General features: G+C 40.9%; 1 protein-coding gene and 1 long non-coding RNA gene across 3 annotated transcripts in view; one reads left to right on the top strand and one right to left on the bottom strand.

The window, feature by feature from the left end:
* Positions 1 to 1,847: 1,847 nt before the first annotated feature.
* On the bottom strand, positions 1,848 to 4,963 carry TRH (thyrotropin releasing hormone). Its single transcript, XM_057417725.1, has 3 exons — positions 4,839 to 4,963; positions 3,604 to 3,822; positions 1,848 to 2,422 (listed from the first exon to the last, which is right to left on the bottom strand). The coding sequence occupies exons 2-3, from the start codon at positions 3,797 to 3,799 to the stop codon at positions 1,848 to 1,850; spliced, it is 771 nt and encodes a 256-aa protein (XP_057273708.1). The 5' UTR covers positions 3,800 to 3,822; positions 4,839 to 4,963.
* The window catches only part of LOC130603731 (uncharacterized), a 30,000-nt gene continuing 17,989 nt past the window's right edge, over positions 1,851 to 13,861 (top strand). For both annotated transcript variants that reach the window (XR_008973259.1, XR_008973258.1), the window contains exons 1-2: positions 1,851 to 3,758; positions 11,727 to 11,786. This is a non-coding gene — a long non-coding RNA (uncharacterized LOC130603731). The remainder of the gene's footprint in view (positions 3,759 to 11,726; positions 11,787 to 13,861) is intronic.

Below are 13,861 nucleotides of genomic sequence, written 5' to 3'. Positions count from 1 at the left end.
GCTGGTGCCCATGTTTACCCACTTGATAACTTTTTCTTTCCTGTTTTTCACTTATTTGGGAAATTTTATAGCAGTGGTGGTGGTCTTGGGTAGTAGTGTTCCCTGAGGTGTGAGCAGCATTCCTTCACTGCTGGAAATAGTATGTGAAATGGTATTCTTTAGAGACATCCTTTTTTCCTTATAAAATGAAAAATGAACATTTTAAAAGGCATCCCATACAGAGAGTGTGCTGAAGGAATATGAAGTGCATGGAACGTTCCCAGCTGCCTCCTCTGAGGATTTCTTCAGCACTTGTGAATTAGAAAGCCCCTGTCAATAGGAGAGCTCTGTATGTCCTGTACATAGACTGTGTTAAGTGCTGAGCAGCCTGGGAGTGTTAACATCAGGAAAGCTCACTGAGATGATCAGAGTAACTAAACTGTATGGCAAAACTAACTTCTATAGCTGAGGAAATGCTCTGAGGCCCCGAGTGAGGAAGCAAACAATCATATCTAGAAGGAACACTCAAAGCACTGTGTCATGATGGTATTAAGGATGAATGACAGTGGTAAACATACTAATTTGTTTATAAAAACATAGCATTTTAGAAAAATACAGACAAGAAGTGATGCTATGAATAATTCAGCGCACTCAGTAACCATGTATTAATTACAAAACCCTGTAAATCTATTTTTTAGACTTGTGAACAGGAAATCAGTCTTCTGGTAAAGTTCCCTGTGAACAAGGTAAGAAGGTTACTGTGAATTTAGCCCAGATGCATAACTTTGTGTGTCATACAGGTAGCAGATTTTAAAAGGGAATCTATCTATAGGCAAATCATCCTTATATATAAACATGTGCTGACCACCAGTATGCAAGAAGATTGTGCCTAGAAAAATACTCTGATGTTTATATTTTTTTAGCTTGGGTTGGGTTTATGTTTTTCACTCTATTACAGCATGTTTGCACAACAGTAAGGACACCCAGAGTTGATTATTGATGTTTATTGAATGATTCATTTCAAACACTTTTGGGAATCTCACCACAAAAGTAAAAGCATTCATTTGAGAGGAGAGACATCAAAAATCCTTCTTTGAAGAAAAGGATGTCTGCTTGTTTAATTTTTAAATGTCTGAGGAGAAGGCATGATTTTAGGTGGCATGACTCAAGTGTGGACACACCAGGGAGGGAGTTCTGCTATAGGGTGTACACAGTCAGGTTCACAACTTGCAACTGAGATGCTCTGGGATACATTAACACTTTACACTGTGCAGCCTCTTAGGTGAAAACGGGCTTCATGTGCCAGTTCCAAGTCAAACTATAAACTCAGTCATTTATTCTGTTCAAGTTGGAGCAGTTCCTATCTCTGTGCTTACTGTCTAGACATTGTAGCACACAAGGGTTCAGGTCTCATTAATGTATCATTTTCAATTGAAAACCTATCCAATTTAATTTTGAAACAACTCATGTATGTTGTTCTTTTTTTCTCCCTCTCCATTAATTTACTGATTTCACTGATGTGAGAAGAAACCATATAATTATTCCATTTTAGCAGCATCAGAACAGATATTTAATAGCCTATTTTAGTAATTTGGAAATAGGAAATTGGACACACATAGTGGTATTTTTCTGGGGTCTGGGCCCATAAGGAAATAAGCACTTTTATCTTTGGATCCGGTGAGTTGGAGATTCTCAGTACTTGCCTGACCCATGCAACTGTCCCCCTCAGTCCCTTTAAGTGTGTGACAAAGCCATTAATGCACTGAAAGATGGGTGCAGAGGTCAGCAGCAGGAAGCAGGGAGTGAACAGAACTTTTTAGTGATCTGGCAGCTTACTTCACCAATGCAAAGGATACACAATGATTTTCTCATTCTTCTGTTTCACTCTCCCATGCTGATCTCTTTCCTGGGTGCTGACGTTTTTCTTTGCCAGCATTTTCTACTAGATCAAGCAACAAGCTGCCTTTGTTACAGTTGAAGGACTCCTGAAAGTTGCAGGGGCCTGCATCATCTGAGCTGTCAAAATTCCAGTGCTTTTTTCCAGGGTGCTGGTGTTTCTCACCATATCGATCATTTAAGTCTACCTCATCATTCCAGCCTCTCTTGCTAGGATGCTGGTGCTTGTAGATCAGATACCTTCTGCCCGGATGCTGTCTTTTGGATAACTCATTCAAGTAGGTCAGCTGTGAACTAGGGTTGTCAGCATCCTGTGCCAACAGTGACCTTCTGCCAGGATGCTGTCGCTTTTTCAGCTCCAGAGAGCTGTCAAGGTCATCTTCTGTCTCTCTTTTCCCTGGATGCTGCCTCTTCTGGATGTCTCCATAAGATGTGTCTTCCTCAACATCTCTTTTCCCAGGATGCTGTCTCTTCTCCAGCTCACTCAAGTACTTTTTCCCAAAGTGTTGTCTTTTGGAAAGCCATTCTGGCAGAGGCGCATTTGATTCTGTCCATGGAAAAGAATAATGTTAATGAGCCCCCATAGTCCTCACTAAGGTAGTTGAAATGGGAATTTGTGGAGTTGTGTGGTGCAGGACCATTATCTGTTGCTCATTATGCCCATTTAATTGCAGAGGTAACTGCAAGTATGGTCTTAAATTTGGTCACTCCAGATAGCATCTGTTAAAACAGTTCTGGTACATTTTTAGCAAGGATGATTGACACACTAGGAACTAGCTGCAGCCAAATGGAAAGACATGCAATAATCAAGCCTAATGTGTTGATACAGGTAAATGTGTCAGATTCAGGTAAAGGGAGATGAGTAAAAGATGCTGAGCAGCTGGAAGAAATCAGCTGCAGAAGCTGCATATGGTGAAGAGCTGGAAATCAGCATGAGGCAGGGAAAAGATAGGTCTGAGACACAGGTAGAAGCGGGGATCTGGACACCTGAAAGCCAGCTCAGTATTTCCAGCTGCCAGTCATAATGCCATTAGTATCTCATGCTCATTCTTAAGCTCTTCTTAATATTTCAGGTCTTGGACCAACATAATCAATTTTCAGCATTCATGTGAAGAGGGAAGAAGGCTTTTTCTATGGACAAATGAGCCAGCTTGTTTTTCCACTCTGAAGGAGCTTTGTGCTCCTTGGTGGCAGGCACCTCTGTGCTGCTTCTTGCAGTCTGATTTGTTTCTGCTGCAGTGACTAGTGAGAGCAGAGCATCTGCAGACTAGGAGGAGCAGCCTCTGCATTCCCAGCCATGGAAAAGCCCGCCTCTGCTGGGGTGTAGGAACCACTGGGTTGAGGTTGTCGGGGAATGGTAGCACTCCCACCTCCAAATAAGATTAGCTATGGGGTCCACAACTGGGGAATGTCTTCCATGTGTCCTCTTAGAGCTTCCTTAGGGAAGTACTTACTAGACAAGCAAGTTTTCTGTGATGGGCTTCTACCTTTTTTATTATGCAACAATTGCTTAGTGATGGTACAGCATTGCATAAGCAGGGAGATCTTAGAGAACAGTGGCTTTTGGAAATTCTGTGTCAGTGTATCACAGCAGATCTCTTATCCTTCCCTTTCCCTTAGAGTAAGATATATATACATCAGAACCTGGGAACTATACATTGGATCGAATTATCTCAGGCAAGTACTGTGCCAGCAAAACTAGATGAGTGTCCCCAGTGTAATACATACCTTTATTAATCTCTCCTTCCTTTTCAGCTTTCTTGAAGACAGACTGGAGAATGAGGCTGTCAGATCTCTGCAGGATGTCATCCAGGGGACTTCTTCCCATGTTCTCACTTCCCTCTGGAAAGGGCGGCCTCTCCTTGAGGCACACACCACACAAGGTCAGGCAGAGGAGCAGCAGTGGCAGCTGGATAGATGCCATTGTGGGGTTGAGGGTTCCTGCAACTTTCATGGGCGAGAGAGCAACAGGGGAAGACAATGAAGCAAACAAACATAGCAATAACAGCAGCATTTCCAAACACTGAAAAAGAAACACAGCACTGCTGTAGGGATTCAAGGCTTATGAGGGTCCTTCCTCAGTTTTGTTACTAACCTCTCAGTTTGTTTTATATTCTTCAAAGAATCTGTAAATTCGTCACAATTAAAACCAGGCACCCGGTTGTTTTTCTGGCAGAATAAATATGGACATTTTAAACACTGAGCTTCCTGATGCACACACAACTCTGAAAACTAGTGATTTTGCTTTGCCTTCTGCCACAAGGCAAAATTAATTTCCCTCTTGAACTCTGTGTTACCTGTTGCCCTGCATGAGTGAGGTACACACACATACATCTGCGCTAACAATCTCCACCAGGCAATTCCCTTTGCTAAGGGTTCAGTTTAAACAATACTGGGATTTGCAGCATTTTCATTCCGCCTCTAGTTAAAGCCCAGCTTTAATAGTCCATTAGTTTTTAATATCTCTTTCTGTATTTAAAGGAGCTGTGTGTCTGTGTATTTGTCAGTATTGTAAGAGCTACACACTCTGTTCGTCAGGGAGATTCCTTGCTTTGGGGAAGCACCTCATTTTTTTTAGTCATACCCTCCATTACCCCTTGCCCAGATAACAAATGTTTTTCTATTTCATCTAGCTAGCACTGGACTTCCTAATGCACTTACAGATTTATTTTCCAGTAAGCAGAGTTCCTTCAGTAGAATGGAATATGTCTTTAATACTAATATAGCTGTCATTGAGCTTAATTGTATCTTCAGAACATAAAAGAAATGCACAATCTTATAAAGTTCTAGAAATTTTTAGAATAGAGAATGAATTTATTACCTCTCTTGATGGCAGGTTTCTATCACTTCTGATGAAGTCCTTCCATAAAAGCCCTAAGAGTATCACATAGGCTATTTTGCTCAGAGCAATCTTTAGACAGAAAGTTAGAATCAGCTAAAAAGGAAATGATTTGGTAAATTACCTGGTTTGTAGTTTCAGATTTTTGCTTGATGCATCTGCCAAGAAGAGGTTGCTTAGTCCCTTAAAGCTGTTTGCACATCTGAGCTCCAGACTTGCCCTTTTTCTGCTACAGATACACGCAGTATCCAATAGAACTGTTGCTAAGTTCTCTTTGGATAGCTTGTGTCTCTGTTCTTATACTGTACTGCCTCTGGACCCTTTATGCAAATAGCTGTGAGGTAATTTGATGTGATGTGCTGTTTTCAGGGTTTTTTGCTGATGTCAGAGTTCTGCATTTTGAATGCATTTTAAAACTCTGATAGTTATTTGCTGACCTCTGTATACCCATGCTCCAATCCCAGAAATGCTATTTTTCCATTCTTTAAAGAGATTATGTTGAATTTCTGATAACACAGCATAGAGAAAATGAAGTTTTTCTCTTAACTGAAAGAAGCTGGTATATTCTCTATTAAGGAAGCACTGTGGAGTAAATGCAGAGAGGCAGGCAATTTATTAAGGAAGAAAACCAATGAAAAATTTTAATGGATTGTATTTACATAAGTTTATACCACTGGTTCTTGTTCTGAATGACAGTTTTTGGCTCGCAATTCTGTATTTTCTTGGTATAGGCTTCCATAAACAGTACATTAGACTATGGGGTGCAAAGCATTAGGTATGCATACAGTTATGTTGCTGCTATGAGTTTCAAAAAGCATTATACTATTGTAACTAGAAATAAGACTCCTTCTCTTTAACCTGTCTATTTAAGGTATTCTTCCACACAGTACTATTAAAAACAGACCATGCAGGGGCACAGATAAAGAGCTAGTGATTCTTTGATAACCTTAGTGATCCTGATGACAATACGAAGGACTACAACTGGAGTACAGACTGCTCACAGTATTGCAGCGATTTGGGACTTTTTTATTGTTGCTGCATGGAAGATTTCAGCCAAGTGTGGAGTCAGTGGTTTTCTGCTTTCCCATTTACTACCATTGTCATGAACACAAACCACCTTTGTATGTCCCTCTCATCACTGCCATCGAAGTGTTTCAGTTAAAAGTTATAGTCAGCAGTAGCTAGTGACAAAACCCAACAACTTGTCACCATGGCTTGAGAACACCTTTCTTGGCAGGACACTGCTGTGTTTGCAGCTCTCTAGAGTGCTGTGCCACAGCCTCAGACAGAAGGCATCTGGGGAATACTCTTGAAAGCTCTGCATTTTATTTTTTTTTTGCTTGGGCAGACTTCTGGGTGTCTGACCCCTGGTCAGAACAGCAGTAGTAGCTCCAAACTGGCTTCTAGACATTGTAGATGAGTTCCTGGTTACCAGTACAGGTGTTCTACATAGCATAAAAATGCATGTAGACCCCTCATTCCAACAGGTAGGGGCTAGGGATTCCTCTTCTCTTAGGGATACCCACTATGCCAGAATGAATAAGAGTGAATAGGAATGAATCCAATGCTAGGTCAGAAATCCTACACTGTTTCGTACACTGCTCAGGGATTCCTTTCCCCTAGGAGACAACTCAAAGGGAATGTTTTCTGAGCATTTTGGATCCAAAAGTCAGGCTCAGTAAAATACTGCAGGGTGTAATTTGGCTTGTATTCTCCTTCATTTTACAACCATAATTTCATCAAAGAAGTTCCCTTATCTGTTGACAGAAATAGAGTGCCGAAGATTACTCATGGAAGCACAAGAAGAGAGGTCAGTCTCTTTCCATTCTCATTAAAATCTGCTTCTTGACACCTTTGGCCTGAGGACTTCACCAGGGATGAAATCCTGTGTTACAAACTACATCTCTCTGGAAAGCTTCTTAGTAGGTGCAAAGTTATATCCACAGTGCAATGGTCAGGACTTTCAGCCAAGCATCTGGCACTTTGCTCACTTAATTCGTGTTCTATTTTGGACTGATTTAGTAGCTCTTTAATGCTTTGTTTAAACGGAGAAAGTTAAATTTAAGCACCTCAGAGGGTCTTTTTCTCTTATGAACGATAGCCTTTTCCTATTTCACAGCTGGAAAACTGTCTCTGTTTAATATGTTATCTTTCTTTTTAGAATTCCTTTTGGCTTTTTTGGCCACATTTTTCCTGTTTCATTTTCCCTGCAGGCAATTTTTCTGTTTAAAAGATTTCTGGAGGTTTATTTTAGAATTATTAATGTCCTTTCTTCCCACTCTCTACACAATTATTCATGAAACAGACTTGAATTCATGGTTAGGAGGGAGAGTTTCTTTTCCCAAATTCCAGAACCACCTTCCAAGCTGTAGTTTTCTGTCTGCCACAAACCTACTGACACCCCAGACTTGCCCAGAGCTTGTCTCAGCACAGGGTTTGGCTCCCAGCACGTATCTGTCTGTTGCTGATTCTAGAATTGCACAGAGATGTCCAGCTATCGTACTTCAGCCCAAAATACCTAAATATATTTCAGCACCGCTGTGATCCACATCCCCTTTACCCAGCCACTGTTTTTTATCACAGGTGCTTCAAATCCCTTGAGCTTCTTTATCAGTTCTGTTGATGAAGTTCCTTATTTTTCTTTACAACATTCTCAAGGGCACCCCAGCTTCTGAAAGGGCTTCTAAATGGAGAAACAAAGAGACAGACAACTCCAAACCCAGAGCCTTTTGTGTTCCTCCTCTTCCAGCCTGCATGTTAGCTTGGATTGCTGGTTCAGCTTGCTCTCCACAAGCACAGGAGCCGGGTCCTCTACTTGTCCTGAGTACTTGTCCAGCTCAGAGTCAGTGCTCCTAACACTCGGCCTTACGTCTGTCACTGGGCACACAGTTCTTGGTCCCTAAAATCTTGAAGGTGAATAATGAGAAAATCTGCTGCTAACCCAAGCCTGATGTCTGTTTTAAGGAATATAAACAGTTGTGTTTTGTGCAGTCAGTCAACCATGACAGCCTGGAGTTAGGCAGAAAGTTCTCCCTGGCAGATTTCTGCATTTTTATGTCTTCCTTGGGATACTTTGCTGTGGTCATGGTCAGAAATGGGAAACTGAAGTATAGTCACCCCTCTAAGAGTCATGGAATGTAGGAGTTGTTATGGAAACAGTTCTTCTTGAGCTATAGGATAAAAAATACTGTTTTGTGAAATGAATGTGCCTCCTGCCATCATAGTTGTGTTACCAGTTTCACTGAGAGGTGCTGAATGTTTAAGTGCTTTGCTCTGGGTCACAGAGCTGTAGTGGCATGGTCAGGAAGGGAGACCAGAATCCATTTGCTTTTCTTCCACTCACTTAGCTTTCCCTTATTAAAAGAGCATGGTTTTTTGGTAATACAACACAAGACACATCTTTCTCATTTAAAAGGTTGCCTCAGAGAAAAAAGGTTGCCTAAGAGAAATCTCTCCACCAGCTACTTAAAGCATCCCGTAATTCTTATTAAGAGTCCACTGTCCCTGGGACTATTGTTTCCAGCATCTCCTCTCTTTAACTGATTTTATCCTCTTGATTATTTACTGAATTCTGGTTTTTGCAAGGACTGCAGATCTCAGCTGTTCTGTCTGAACTTCCTCTTGGAGATAGTGTTGTTGTAAATAAGGAAGGACTTGTTTGCTAACAGAAATGAGAGGCAAATCAGCTCTTCTGTTTTCTTGGGAAAATCTAAAATCACAGCTTATTTATGCCACTCCTCCCACTTCATTCCTTAACTTGAACTAATCAGGAAGAAAATAAGGGAGATGGGTATCAGTAATAGGTGAACAACTCTCTTTCTGTGTGATCCTTTATAAAATGCAGCTTCTCGTGTATCCGAATATGTAAATAGTTCCCCCTGCAGGAGGACATACTGTATTTTAGTGAGAGGTAAAATTCCTGCTTCTCCTGATTTTAATAACATCAGAATGCCAGAGTGGACACAGCCACTATGATCTTTATATAGTCCCTATTATTAGACCAATAGTATAGTTTAGCAAGGCAGGCAAGCTTTCAGGGATACAGACCTTTCTTAATGCTGAGGAGAGGCATTTGTGTCTGAAAGTTTGTTTCTCAGGACTAAAAAAGAACTTGCGATGCCCCAGAATTGTCAGCTTTTTGCATGATAGAAGTGACTATAATAAAAGGTGTATTTTATTAAATATTAATCATTTCTGGGGGCAGGGTTCCAAACAATTTGTGTCTACCTAGTCCTCAAAATTTGTTTGCTAAGTAAATGGGCCTAGATAGTGTTTAGTGGGTTTAATGACACACAAACTCTGTTTGGAAGTGCAGCTGCTATAGTCACAGCCAGCACTAGCGTACGTGAGCCCCTTTGTGGCTGACATGCCCAGCGAGAGGAGCTTCACATAGCCAGCAGCACAGCATGTCACAGCCCAGGTGGCCTGTTGTGATTCGTCAAAAACCAAAACTGTTGAGGACTAATAGCACTTTTTTTTCCATTCATTTTCAGTCATTGGTTATATACAATCCAGGAGGGGAAATGAAGGCAACTCCTGTCCTGTGCTCTCTGTTCAGCTGAGCCCCAGCTGTGATGCTTCTGCTGTTGCATACTGCAAGCACCTGTGGTGGGAAATACTTGTGTCTGATGTGAGCTCTGAGGCCTTTTGGGGGTAGCTGCTAGTTAAAGCCAGGTGAATGAGCTGGCCTAGAGAATGGGCTTGAAATCATGAGGAGCCCTGCTGGCTAACGCTGAATATCACTTGAAACATGACCTGAAAATGGTGACAAACAACAGTTAAGGGGCGATTTTGAAGACTGTAACTTCCAGTTGACACCCTCTTTCTCAAAAATTCCAGGAAAGGCAAAACCTTCTTCTCTAACTGTAAGCCCCAGAGTTCTGTAGTTTTGCAAACACAGACTTGTTGAAGCTTAATCTTTTGAATTTGTTTAAACTAATAGAAAATCCCTTGAGGAAACTTAATGTAGGAAGAGATTAAGTCTTCTGTTTTAAATAATGAATAGGATGAGTATTGAATGAGATGAGAACATTAGTTTCTGTGTGGGGAAGCTCTTAATAGAATTACTGAGTAAATTCCACGTGGAATGCACACAGCTCCCATCACCAGTTTAAATCCATAAAGGCCAGGGAAGGCTATTAAATTAGAGGAAAGGGGAAGTATCCCACATAACATTAAAACTGTTGCCAAAAGTATAACTTGTTGCTTATAACAGCTGAATTGTTTTATAGTTTCATGAGGAAGCAAAGCCAAAGCATTATGACAATAATCCCACATACTGGTTTACTGACAGACTTTTCAATATTAAACAGCATATTATGGAGCCAGAACTTGACAGACTTAATTGTATACTTAAGAGTCAGCCTAACTCACAGTTTGTTCCTTGTGGGATGGTGGCAGTTTGAAATTAAAGATCTCAATGGATTCACAGTAATGTTTCTTTATTTTGTCATTATCTCTGCAGTGTTTATGCAGGGTCATTTCTAGAGCTTTCTAGTCAGGAGAGTCCTGCAATTTGGGAATAAAGTGGCCATCTTCAGAAAGATTACCACTGTGCCCTCTCTCTTGTTTCAGGCACAGTCCAGGGTTTTTCCAACCAAATAATGTCACTTAATGAAACAAGCAAGACCCTGTGTCTCCAGGCACCAGAACATCCCAGCTGCTCAGCCTATTGTTATTTCCCAGCTAATGACAGCACTCAGGAGATTCTTGTTCACTTCCAACAGGGAATTAGTCATTGGACAAAGCAAATTTACAGCTTGATATACCTTGCAAAAATACTGGTTTTAAGCTGGGGCAAGTTTCATGATGTAGCAAGAAGATATTCAGGGAAATTCGATTTGGTATGGTAGAAATGGTGGTCATCCAGCTTCCTTTTAAGAAGTAAGTTTGATTCATGCTGTCATGTACCTTGCAAAGTCAGTTGGAGGTTTGTAAATAGGAAGTCACTACTTCCCATGGCAATTAAAGGGATAACATGATAATTTGTTTCCTCTATCCTGTTTCTTTGCACTTGCTCCTAACACATCCTCATTATGATAGACAAGCCATAACTGGGTGTGAAAGGGAGCAAACTTGTGTGAGGGAGAGAAGAGCTGATAAGAGATTTAGTGTTTGGTGCATTTGAAAATGCTGCTTTGGAATTTGAAGTCACCAGTCCTCAGCTTGCGGCTAGTTCTCCTGTCAGGTTCACTGGGAGCAACCAGCACAGAGCACGTTTGAAACCCCACCTGCCAGTCCCTGCTTGTTCAGAAGTCAAAGGTACAAGGCTCAGAAACTCCTGAAATCTTGACATACATAGTGCTTGCCCAACAGTCAGAGACCACGGTGGGAGCACAAATAAGATGAAGTAAAAGCAGCGTGAGAAGTTCTAGAACTGGCCCCTGTGGCTGGCTGTAGAATATCTTCTTCTTGAAATTCAGACTTTTCTATTGCAGCTTTTAAAATGTAAGAATTTTATTTCTTATTGTTGCTTTCAGTTGCTGTAAAAGACAGCTGTTCATCTGCATAAATTATTCAGTAAAGTGACCTCAAGCCTTGCTTAAAGGATGCAGTGCAAATATGATTTGCCTTCAAGTTGTCCATATTGGAACTGTGGCCAGTAGCATGACTGTGCCAACGAGGCAGCTGCATCAGTGCCTACCTATACACAGCAGCCAGGAGCAGCTGTTCTTAATGGGGGTGCCACCTGCAATCAGGTGTAGAGAGGAATTCTGAATAGTGATCTGGTGTTACTAACAAAGTTAATCTCAGACGTCAGCCATATCGCCTTCTCTGGTTGAAACAGGTAACATTTACTTCAAGTGTTCTCCTCTGTTATTTCTCTGTACCTGTGACTATGCATATGCACTTTGTGTGTGCTTTTTACTAATGAATTGTTACTAACATTTTCATGTGGCTTTATTGTACTTAGTGGTTACTAAGTTATTTGGTCAGCTCATTTTATGAGGAGTTAAATTTGCTTACCCTGTGGTATTCTTCCTGCAGTAAGATTAGTCATTTTATCTTTTAGGCTACAAGCTTTTAAAGAGTCTTGCAGCACATCAATGGTCAAGGTCAGAATCCCATTATGGTAAGTACTATAAAGAAGTAGAACTGAAACTGTCCATCCCAAAAGAGTTAGAATGAAGTGCAGTTATGTACATGCATCTATATATGCATATATACATACACCTTCATAGACCTACACCTACCAAACATATGTTTGTATGTATATATATGTATATACACATGTGGGTGTATGAACTGATTGAGCAAGTGAGAGGATGCAATAATTACATCAGTTGTGTTGAACATAAATATGTTGTTTCAAGAGCTTTGGTAGCTGTAGATCATCATCAAGCTCATCAGGGCTAGGTTACAGTGGATTTGTAAGCTTTGATGCAGTGTTTCAAAGGGACTTGGAAGAAAGAAGACAGTCATTTTATCCAGGCAAGTATTTCTTCCCCTGTGTAAGGACAAGCTTATAAGAAAGCTGGTCACTTGGTATTACCAGCAGGATGAAAACAACCAGAGTTTTTGCTCTTCTGATTCCAGCATGGACCCTTTATGGGAAGGTCTTAGCAAACAGTAGTGATACAGTCTACAGTTTCTGGTACTGTCTGTTAATCCCACTGTCTCTGTGAAGCGTGTAGCAAAGCGAATAGTTAGGGCCTTTTTATTTCTTTCACTTGCACTCATCACTAATGGCACCAGTGAACGTGGAATCTGTTACTTAAAATTCAAGCCTTCACTGTATCAAAGGTATGGATTAGTGGCTAGAAATCAACTAGGAAATTCTACAGTTTGTACTTGGTTAATCACAGAAGCCACCAGAGATCTAATGCAGTGCTGAAATGTGCACATTATGTAGCGCACAGTAGATCAGCAAGTCTCTTCTTTGGAGGGTTGAGTGAATTACCTGGTTAATGAGGGAACTTGAGAGTCCTCAGTTTAGAACTGTTCCCCTGTCCATCATGCATAGTCATTTTCATGGAGCTTGATACACAACAGAGACTTTAGGGGGAGGAAGACGATCACCACAACCAGTCGTTCAAGTAAGATGATTTTCCTGTTATGCTACCAGCTACATAATGACGAAGACCTTTATGTTATTTGCATCTTTATAACTTTCATAGTCATTGTAATAACAATAGGCTTCTCCACTGGTGCTTAAGGGTTCATTTAAAGGAAACAACACTGAGAATCAGTGGGTATTCGGATGCCATTTGGGGGCAGAGATTATAATTAAAGCTGTTTGATAGGCCAGATATTGGATATCGTGCTTTATGGGACAATAAAGACATGTACGTGTCTGGTGAGGTATATGCTGAGACCAGGAGTAGTACTGGCTTTTAGAAGGGTTCTGTGATCTTCTCATGTCTTCTTCACATCTGCCCAGCTGGCACACTGTGCATCCCAAGGGAAGCTGAGTGAATGAGCATGTAGCACTGGAGTAAAAGTTTCTTGAGTCATTTGATACCTGCTTCTGCTGAGAAGACTGTGAGGCACAAAGTCTCTGTGCTTCTCAACTCTTCTGTCACCCTGTGGGCCTTTTCAGCAGAGCCTGAATATGAACAAAGATACATTTTAAAGCAGTTAGAGAATGGTTTGCAGATGCAAACTGCAGCAGCTGGTATATTTTTAAGCACCAAGCTGAGAGGCCACATGGTCATTTGGTTAGAATGGAGTCTGAGAACTGGGACAACTGTATTCTATTTCTGTCTCTCTCAGTGAATTGCTCTGTGTCTCTTAATGGTGCATTAACGCAGAATTCCAACTGTAGTTATAAAGTGAGGCTTTTCATACATGGTATCTGAAATTAGGTGGACCCTTGAATACTTGAGGTTTGTGTTCCCTATCCACAAATAAGTGATAGTAATATACTACAGTGACTTTATATGCTCGTGACGTGCTTTGAAAGTCTCAGATTGTGACAAAAGAAGTCAAAAGTGTTGTTAATAGTTGGGTTGGAGTTTTTTTAGGAAGCACGTGGAATTCACCAAGCCCAGTGGGCCTGGTGTGCAAATTTAAGTCAAGAAAATGGTAAGTAGAAAAGTTGTGTTTGATTGGACTCCAGTGAAGCTTTGGTGGGACTGTTTGTAGTATGAACACTTTTCTTGGCCCACAAATGATGATGTTGTTGCCTATCCTGTTAAGTGAGCAATT

Source organism: Pezoporus wallicus, unplaced genomic scaffold, assembly GCF_028554395.1.
Source record: "Pezoporus wallicus isolate ANWC-B61680 ecotype Strahan unplaced genomic scaffold, APGP_CSIRO_Pwel_v1 contig_8542, whole genome shotgun sequence".
Taxonomy (NCBI): Eukaryota; Metazoa; Chordata; class Aves; order Psittaciformes; family Psittacidae; genus Pezoporus; species Pezoporus wallicus.
The sequence above is the reverse complement of the archived record's forward strand: the minus strand, read 5'-3'. Positions and strand labels throughout refer to the sequence as shown.

Excerpts from the sequence above, each read along its gene's own strand:
- TRH (XM_057417725.1), bottom strand. The coding sequence starts at position 3,799 with ATGGCATCTATCCAGCTGCCACTGCTGCTCCTCTGCCTGACCTTGTGT. Across the intron at positions 2,423-3,603 it reads GGAAGGAGAGATTAATAAAG|AATCAAATGCGCCTCTGCCA; the intron begins GTATGTATTACA and ends TTCCATGGACAG.